The following is a 10,363-nucleotide window of genomic DNA, read 5'->3' as shown; positions in this document are numbered from 1 at the left end:
TTTGGTAGTTGAATGAGGAGGATGAACTTTAAAATCTTGCAGTCTGTACAGTGGCCCTTAAACAGTTCATACTCTTTTATGTTACATGACAGACTTCTATGCATTTTGTTAGGATTTTAATAAGACTCCTCTATAGGCAGTAAGAAAAAATATGTCTTTGACTCATGCATTAAATAGCACGGATGTGCTTTCTCTTAAAGAGTGTTACAGTAGTGTAGCTCCAGTGCTAAAGAGTAAGGAAAGAGTTCTAATTTTGTTGGAGAGGGAAGTAGTTACTAAGGATCTTCCCATTTTTAGCTTTATTAATTTTCCTATACGCTATAAATAGTTTGTGACTGCTGAAGAAAAGTATCCCTCAACATAATGTTAGCTCAGTCTGTGTGAAAGGTGATGTGCGGTTTCTACCACACATATTGTGGGTTTTCCTTGCTAAGCAAAACGTTACTGTTCCTTTTTGACTGGATCACATTCTTTTACATATTCCCTAAACAACAAAATGCAAACTGGATTTCTGACTTTTCTTCCAACAGGGGCTTATTTGCCTGCTGTCAGCTTTAAAGCTTCACTTGAGCTGTGAATCCTTTAGCTGCTCCAGACTTTAATGGGCTGTTGGCCAGTCTTTTTTTTTTTTATTAATACTGATGTATTGTTACGTACACCTTTTCTGTTTTTAGATCATAACTTGAATAGTTCTCCCTTGATTATTTCTATTTTTTTATAATGTTCCATAATATTAACACTGTTTAAAAACTCCCAATAACTTTTTTTCACTGGACTCTGTTCTTTCTATGATATTATTTCTTCACAAAAGAGCTGTACTTACATATAGTAAGGTTGCTTTACTCATAAGTCGAATCCTTTGTTGACTTCTGAATGCGGTTCCACTAGATTGTATTGAGGGATTTGAAAACAATTACAGGCTAATAACCAAATGGACACTGCAAATTTTCCATTGTCATTACCAGCACATAAATGTTTTCCTCCATCTGACAAGCATGTGCTATTTTATGTGATCTATAAATCACGTAAAAAAAAAAATACATTCTTGTTTGTATGTGTAACTTTACAAAATGTGAAAAACATTCAAGATATGACTTATTTTAGGCTCAAATTATATTTTTTCATCTGCGTATATTTCTTGAGAAATGATGCTCACTTGTAAGCAGTGACGTAGAAAATAAAACTGCCTTTTTTTAATTGACTCTCTAACATTAACACACTTTTATAAAACTATGGGGCTTGTCCTGTGCTTAAAAAAAGCAGTTCCTGTTACCTAAATGTCTGACCTGTCTGGTTCTGCTCATATCAGGGCAGCCTAAACATCAATTTTAAAGATGCGCATGCATTAAATATTGGATATGAAGTAGAAGATAAAGGATTAAAAATTGTGCACTGGAAAATTCGATTTGAATTCAATTTGAAGTTAAAGAGCAGACAAATTCCACTGCAACTTTTTCAGTATCAAAAGATTGGACAGAAAACATTGTGCTCTTTTGTGATTGGGAGCTGCTTCAGGTTGCGCACCGACTAACCAATTAGCTGGCAAAAACATAGAGAGAAAAATAAGTGCAGTAGAAGAGCAAAAAGAGATGAAATCAAATACTTCTGTGTCAGTTTTCTCTCAAAGTGCTTTCATCCCCAGCCGCTCCATTTGAACATCAAAGCTCCATCAGCATATGCCTAACAGACAGCAGTTACCAAATAGAAACTTGAAAAGGGAGAATGTTCACTTGTCTGTTTATGTATCCACAGTGTGTGTTTGTGTCTGCAGTGTGTGATGTGTTTCCACGGATCTCTCTGTGAGTCTGAATATCTGCATGTTCCAACATTCTAAACACAACGACCTACTCAAAGTAGCTTGTTGCCTCCTCTGATCTCCCATCATCCGACCCTGTGCTCTCTACAAAGACGCCTCACCTCTCCTTCCACAGTCTCTCTCGCTCATGTCCCTTCGCTCTGTTCACCCTCACTGCCTGCCCCATCTCCACCCCACCCCCAATAGCCCCCCCTATTCTACCTCCTCTCCCTCTCCTCAATCTTCCCTCTCTGGCAGACACATACATTTCTGTCTTGGTATAAGGCCAAAGCCAGACTCGCCTCTTCTATCGGCTCCTGCTGGTCTCCTGCATCCTCAGACTCTCCAGGCGTCTCGCCAAAACTCTCCTCTCGCCTTCTCATCATCCAACCATGAACAGTTCTTTCATCTCTTTTCTCTTCCTTTGCTGTTCAGCTGTCTTTATCCCATGCTAATTTGGATTTCTTATAATTTAATGGGTGTTATGTAAAAATACAGAGACTGGTAAAGTTATTGATAATTATTTAATGTTTTTAAATTTACTCACATTAAAACTGAAGACTTCAGTGTGTTTTATTAAAATTTGTACTCCAACACTAACTTGTGCTTTATTGAAAAGTTCAAGAAATAGCATGGTTTAAGATGGATAAGTATTAATCAGAAAAACAGTTGATCAAAAGAAGGTCAATTTCTCAGTTTGTGGTGCAAGCCTTAAATCTAAATTTATGGAAGAAGTTTTAAAGAACTCCCTTTAACAGAGTAATGAAAGATCGTGATTTCTTGGATCAAGCATTCGTATTGATTTAACTATGACGTTAAGACAATCTGTACCTCTTAAAGGAGACATAAAATTAAAATGCTTATGTCCTGTTTATACAGAACAATATTTATGGCTTTAAGCACCCCTTATACATTAATATGAATATGACAGATTTGATGAAAAATAAATTCAGGTAAATAGAAAGTAATCTGTTGGATGCAGCAAAAAACATGTGAACTTTCAACCAATCATAATCAATTTTAGGCCATGATTGGCCATGTTTGAGTTCACTTTAGATTTTGGTTAACATGCTCATCGTGTACAGACTTTAAATATATAAACTTAAAAGTAGATTTGAAAAACATGTGTATGCTAAATATTTGATCTTTTTCAAACATACAGCCATGAATAAAAATAAATAAATAAAAAAATCAACCCAAAATCATGCAAAAGCATGCAAAAGCATGCAAAGCATGCAGCCTGACCGACATATTAGAATTAAGCATAATTTTTTTGTGTCAAAATGACCCAGTAGAAATCTAGACCCAAATACATTAAAATGTTAATTTAAAAAATCCTAACACAAGTTTGTGGTGATAAATTCAATACGCTGTTGGACTACCAAGATGGCGGCCTGTTAGGGGCGATGAAAGCACAAACAGTGTGAGCTGTGTAGTAAACACAGCAGAACAAACAGTGGCTACTGCCTGAGCAGAGCTTTATCACAAGCACTAGTACCTTGGATAACAAAGACAATGTCTCGTAGATGCTGCAGGCATTTTAAGACAATAAAATATGTTTTTATTTACTTATTTATTCAGCCAGGATGGTCCATGAATAAAAAAAAAAGAAAAAAAAAATTTTTTTAAGGGGAGTCCATGCCAATAGACAGAAACAAATAAAAAAAAATGTATTACAATCATATGAAAAAGTTTGGGCACCCCTATTAATCTTAATTATTTATTTCTAAATATTTGGGTGTTTGCAACAGCTATTTCAGTTTGATATATGTAATAATTGATGGACACAGTAATATTTCAGTATTCAATTGAGGTTTATTGGACTAACAGAAAATGTGCAGTATGCATTAAAACAAAATTTGACAGGACAAAAACATGGGCACCCTAGCAAAAAAAGAAACATTTATATTTAGTAGACCCTCCTTTTGCAAAAACAACCACCTCTAGTCACTTCCCGTGACTGTAAATGAGTTCCTGTATCGTGGTAGAAGGGATTTTTTAACATTCTTTGCAAAAAAAAATCCAGTTCAGTTAATTTTGATGGTCGCCGAGCATGGACAGTGTGCTTCAAATCATCCCACAGATGTTCAATGATGTTCAGGTCTGAGGATTGGGATGGCCATTCCAACACATTGTAATTGTTCCTCTGCATGAATGCCTGAGTAGATTTGGAGCAGTGTTTTTGGATCATCGTCTTGCTGAAATATCCATCTCCGGCGTAACTTCAACTTCGTAACTGATTCTTGCACATTATTTTCAAGAATCTGCTGATATTGAGTGGAATCCATGCAACCCTCAACTTTAACAAAATTCCCAGTGCCAGCATTAGCAATGCAACCCCAAAGCATGATGGAACTTCTACCAAATTTTACAGTGGGTATCAAGTGTTTTTCTTGGAACGCTGTGTTTTTTTGCCGCCTGCATAACGCCTTTTTTTAATGACCAAACAACTCAATCTTCGTTTTGTCAGTCCACAGGACCTTATTCCAAAATGAAGTTGGCTTGTCCAAATGTGCTTTTGCATACCTCAAGCGATTCTGTTTGTGGCGTGCTTGCAGAAAAGGCTTCTATCATATTACTCTCCCATACAGCTTCTCCTGGTGCGAAGTGCACTGAATTGTTGAACGATGGACAGTGACACTATCTGCAGCAAGATAATGCTGCAGGTCTTTGGAGGAGGTCTGTGACTTGTCCTTGAACATTCTCACCATTCTTCTTCTCTGCCTCTCTGATATTTTTCTTGGCCTGCCACTTCTGGGCTTAACAAGAACTGTTCTTGTGGTCTTCCATTTCCTTACTATGTTCCTCACAGTGGAAACTGACAAGTTAAATCTCTGAGACAACTTTTTTGTATCCTTCCCTTGAATGACTATTTTGGAGAAACTTTGTTTTCAGATCATTTGAGAGTTATTAAATGATTAGGGTACCCGCATTTTTGCACCTGTCAAGTTTTGTTTTAAAGCATATTGCACATTTTCTGTTAGTCCAATAAACCTCAATTCAATACCAAAAAATTACTGTGTCCATCAGTTATTAGATATATCAAACTGAAATAGCTGTTGCAAACACCCAAATATTTAAAAATAGCCATATGACTTTATGTTAAAACATCTATTAATGGTTGGCTGATATTGCCTCACTCTAATAAATCTGGCTTGTTTGAGGTTTTGAGGACCCTCATCCAGAGGCGAGGAGGCAGAGGTGGGGTTTTGTAGTTTTAATTCTTTAGTTCTTATAGGCAACAGAGGCAGGAATAAAAAAAAAATCCAATATAAAAATGCAAAACGAACCAGAACAATGGAGACATGAGGGAAATCATGCATGAGGAGCCAAGGAAAGATGCGGTAAGACGATGAACCAGCACTGAGATACTGCACAGGGAGAGTATTTATGGGAGACTGAACAAAGACAGGGCTAATGAGCTGATTGGGAGCAGGTTTTAACAAAGGCTTCTAGAAGGAGCTAGAGAAAATGAGACCAACACAAGAGATCAACAGAGGGCAAGTAAAGAAAAACCTAAGAACTCAAATATATCCAGAAAACACCAAAGAAAACAAAGAAAAAACATGGATCAACGTGAAACTGAAAACTCAGAAAAATCAACAGAACCATCTGTGAACAGTTTTCCATGGTTGTATTACTGTAAAACTAGCAGCTGCAGTGTAGTTTTGAGACGCAATTCAATTCTTAAAAGCTATCTTTGGGCTCCTGCAATTTATCCAGAATTTCTGCAAACGCAATTTTTCTCTCACAACTTGGTGTTTGGCTTCAAATCTAGCATGACCTACCTGGAAATGCCTTTCCAAATTAATCTTTTTATTACTTGGCAACTTCTCATTACGAAGCAAACATGCAGACAATCCTTCCGCATAGGTAACAAAAGCAAATGATTGGGCCCATTCTTCTTTGATTCCTGTGTTGTCATCATCTATCTTCCTTTTTCTCCCTTTGGGATCCATGACCTGAAACACACCCGCCAGTTTGTTTACAACAGCCATCTGTGTTGCAGGCTATGACGTAAATCTTCCTTTTACAGCATTGGAAAATATAATGAATGTTTGTTTCCTCCTGCGAAGCATATTAACACAAAAAAACAAAAAATCCATCTTTTTCCGTTTTCATACATTTTTGATAAAGCTCCAGGAAATTAAAGAGACGCATGTTGCTCTGGAGCCACGGGTTGCCGACCCCTGTAATTAACTTATTCCACCTTTGCTATGCCTGATTTTCTACCTTATTCAGTTATGGCCTACAGTATAGTTAAGGACACTGTCTGCCTCCTTTCCAGATTTTTGACTGACCCACTACCAGTGGAAATTTTATATCTCACTCACTAGTGTTTCTTGTGGTATACCCAGCTGATGCCCATGGATTTACCTTTCTTTGTGTTATACAGTAGCTTATGACAGATATCAAATGTTGAACTGATATCTAAGCATTGGCCATCACTCTGTAACCTGACTCCGCCAGATGGATTTGCTCCGCATATCCATCTGGAAACCTTCCGTTGAAGTAATTTTGGGAAGGGGCGAAAATACTGGTTAGCTGATTGGCCTATGTTGGTGATAGACGGGCCAAATAAACCAATCAGATCAACCAAGCATATGACGTACTAACAGCCAGGCTACTCTTGCCGAAACCAGTCGGGAGAAGAGCAAAAACATCTTTTCCTCTGAGAAAAGCCTCCAGAGCAGTGTTTTGCTCTTCTTTCAGTGAAGAAATACTCTGTAATTCCGATAAAACTTGCTCGATAGCCACGCTAACGCTAGTTTCATAGGCTGATGCCGCCATGTTCTTTAGACTGAACTGTTGCGCTTCTCATTGCGTCACACCTCAACCCGCCTCAAAGCCAACGCTGATTGGACATTCGTTTGGTGAACGGCTCCAAATTTTCTTCAACGGAGAGTCTCCAGACTGATTAGCGAGTGAAATCTTGAAAGCTTGCGTGATCAGGATGGTCTCACGAGGCTAATCACTCTGCCTAATGACTGCTGAGATTTACCCAAATACTTTGCTAAGTATTGCAGCAGCTACCTTCCTACAAATGACCATTGCCTGAATGTTGACCTCAATTCTGGATTTTGGATAAAGGGCCTTTCAGTATCTAGCATGTCCTCTCCTCTTAGGAACCTATGAAGGCAGTCCATTTCCTGAAATTTGACTGTAATTTCAGCAATAAACCCAATTTGACAAGTTGTTGAATAACAATGTGAGATAAAAGTGATTCAATTTTGAACAGAAGGAAATCTTAAATTGATTACAAGACAAAAACTGCTGTAACAAAAAGGAAAATTGGAGATTAATAAATGACTGTCAAATATGCTTTGTGAGAAACTTAAGGGACAAAAATAGTTGTTTTTGAATAATCTTTTTGTCAGTTACCTCTTTCAATTTTAGAAATGTATTCTTAATTTCTTGTTTTACTCTCTAAGGGTATATTTGTATTGGGATTGCCCTTTGCTCTGGTTCAATCGGGTTATATGGGCTTGGTGGTGCTGGTGCTCTCAGCCTGGGTCTGCAACCACACAGGAAGGAGTTTGGTGGCCTGTTTGTACGAAGAGGAACACAGGTAGAGTTTCTATTAGAGTACAGCTATTTTTTATAGCTTCCTGCATCATTTAGAGAAAATGTCAAACTGAAATCCTCGAGGGTCGGTGTCCTGCAACTTTTTGATATGTCCTTTGCCCTACACCTAAATCAAATGGCTGTCCCACCTTACCAGCAGCAGTCCAGGTCTACTAATAAGCTCATTTTGAAGTCAGGTGTTTTCATGTGGAGACAAAAGTTGCAGGACCACAGCCCTACAGGAATGGAGTTCGAGAGCACTGATTTAGAGTTACTTTATGGATCAGCTGAACTTTGACTTGGTTGATCTGACTCTTTTAAACTATAATTTCTTGTCAATAAAATCATACAAGTAAAGCTAAGATTTTAAAGTCACTAAGATTTAAGAGACTATGGAAGAGAATAACAAATGATATATTTCTACATTTTAGAAACGATTCCAACGATGTGTCAAAGGTCAGAGTCCGACACAGCTACCAGGATATCATGGATGCATGCTGTAAAGGACTATGGCCAAATTGGTCAGTAGTGGGAGGATGGCTGATCAATTTAGCCCAGGTAAGATTGCTTAAGAAGGACACAGTATTACACTTTTTCTAACAATGTGGGAAGCAGATAAATATGTATGAAACAATCTCAGTGCTTTAACTCCTTGGATTGTTATATCAGAGACATCAAATGGCATTAGCTAGGAGAGCTCTGCCCTCTTCTGATTCCGATTATTTGTGTTACACACCGCTTCATTTATGTAAGCAAGTCTAGCTCCTTCTGTTACGGGGAGTTCTCCATTGATCTATTTTTTGTCCTTACCTATTTGTCTTTCATCTCCTCCCAATTGGCCACATTATTTGTCACAACATGCTATGCGGACAACATGTACATCCATGTTTAGACCAAATTCCAAACCCCCTGTATTTATACCAACTCGCCTACAATATTTAAATTACAGATCCAACACAGTTTTCTCCAACGAAACTACAACAGATGTTAATAAATGACCCCAAATTTTTAATGAATCTTCTAACAACTTATGCCCTAAAACCTTGCTACAACACCCTACTTTTTTTGCCTCATTCATTGACATTCATCTAACAGTTGAATACCAGATCAAGATCAAGATCACAAAAAAAATATTGTTCTCTTTCACCCTTCAGTCTTCTTCTCTACCTCTAAAACTTTACTGAGCTATTTATCATTTTCTGATTCAATTACTGTGACAGCATCACTTAGGCTTCACTTTCCAAACTCTTCAACAAACACATCAATACCTTGACAGCACATAGCCTCACTCACTTAGCCTTCAGAGATTATATTAACTCTGTTCTTAACCCCCTTCACTGACTTATTTCCCTTAACAAATTCAGTTTTAAGTCAGGCAGCTAACCTTTAAAATTCACCCTTACAATATTTAATGTTGTGTTTGTTGGAAAAGTTTATTTAATTTTTGTGCAAAGCTCTTTATGTAAAATAAGTATCAATATTGTTTTTTTTTTAAGAGCATGCATTAGTCTTAGACCTGCAAAAGGTGACTTTATAAGACATGGATGATTACCCTTTTTCTTTACCACAGTCCAGTAACTTTAAAATTTCCGTTTTAGGTAATCGAACTGCTGATGACCTGCACCCTGTATCTGCTCGTCTCCACTACTTTGCTGTGTGACAGTCTGTCAGGAGTAGCTCTTCCTAGATCTGTGTGTTCTCTGATGTCACTGATGTTCCTTCTGCCCTGCTTGCTTCTGACGGATCTCAGACCAGTCTCCACTTTCAGTCTGCTATGCTCCTTGGCCCACATACTGATAAGGTGATGGAAATATTTAATATTTGTCAAAGAACTGTGACAAGTAAGAAGTTATCTACACACATAAGGCTAATGCATCATTTTTAAAGACTCAGGTTGACAGTTTGATATGCTCTTATTCTCATCCCTGCAATCTTGTTGCAGCTGCTGCTGGGTGGACGGTTTTCTCAATTGCTACTGAATATACTTGCTCTTTTCATGATTTATTTCTAATGATATTTGTGTCTGTTTTGAACCAAGTAGCGCAGATACTTGGGTAGATATTTTCTGCTTTAGGAGTTCTGAGAGCTGTTTGGTCTCTTTCTGGCTCTTTAATCCTTTGGACAGGCATATTACAGCTTAGTCTAGACAATAGTAATGCAGGACATTTTTCCCTGATCTATTAAATCCACTCTGCTGTTCTTTTGGTTTAATTAACTAGTTGAAGTAGAGGAAAAAAACTAAAAAAGCAGGTAGTTATGTCTTGATTTAACCAAAGTATTGCTTAAAAAGGTTACATTGCTAATCTTTCGGAATAAAATAATCCCAAAGATGTTGGACAGTTACTGCTAAACCTTTCTGACATTGATATAAGACTTTCTTGATTTTGTTGCAAGAAAGAAAAATTCAATATTATGTTAAGGGCTCAAATACAGCTATACAGACAGAAGTGAGATGCAAGATGAACTGGATACAGTGAAACATGTCATAATTTAAGCAAACATAAGCTGTAATACTGAAAAACAAAAGTAACTCAAAAGAAAGAATGGTGAAATAGTGGCAACAGCAGGCTTTGTAAAGAGGCAAGCAATGACAAGTACTAAAATGGTGAAAGCAGAATTATTTTCTGTGAGGATTTAGAAAACGTATAAAAAAAAACAAAAACATATTTAGACTTCTTAAAGTGATCAGCAAACATTAGCACAGCCGAGTATACAATATTAAACTTAGCATTATCAATGGATTTCATAGATATTGTTTATATACAATGTTGCCTCAAAACTTTTGAAATGTAATTTCTTCACTAAGTGTAAAACATATTATGGTAAAAATTTTAAAAAGGCCATACCTGTATTTTTAATTAGTGGTGGCAATTATCCAAGAACAAATGAATAGAAATCAAACCAGGACATGCCAGATATGGCTGGGAGAAACACACACAGGGAGCAAAGCAATGAAGAGAAATCAGCACTGTTGAACTGCAGAGGAGAAATGTATATAGGAGA

At 37.2% G+C, this 10,363-nt stretch overlaps 1 protein-coding gene across 1 annotated transcript in view; it reads left to right on the top strand.

Moving 5' to 3' along the window:
- Positions 1–5,100: 5,100 nt before the first annotated feature.
- LOC107080767 (vesicular inhibitory amino acid transporter-like) overlaps positions 5,101–10,363 on the top strand; it is a 7,693-nt gene continuing 2,430 nt past the window's right edge. Inside the window, exons 1-4 of the mRNA XM_015368972.1 lie at positions 5,101–5,139; positions 7,228–7,364; positions 7,792–7,918; positions 8,959–9,161. Of these exons, the coding sequence (XP_015224458.1) occupies positions 5,101–5,139; positions 7,228–7,364; positions 7,792–7,918; positions 8,959–9,161 (506 nt within the window). The remainder of the gene's footprint in view (positions 5,140–7,227; positions 7,365–7,791; positions 7,919–8,958; positions 9,162–10,363) is intronic.

The sequence above is a fragment of the Cyprinodon variegatus genome, unplaced genomic scaffold, assembly GCF_000732505.1.
Source record: "Cyprinodon variegatus isolate N-32 unplaced genomic scaffold, C_variegatus-1.0 Scaffold37, whole genome shotgun sequence".
NCBI lineage: Eukaryota > Metazoa > Chordata > Actinopteri > Cyprinodontiformes > Cyprinodontidae > Cyprinodon > Cyprinodon variegatus.
Note: the sequence above shows the minus strand (reverse complement) of the source record. Positions and strands in the feature narration are given on the sequence as shown.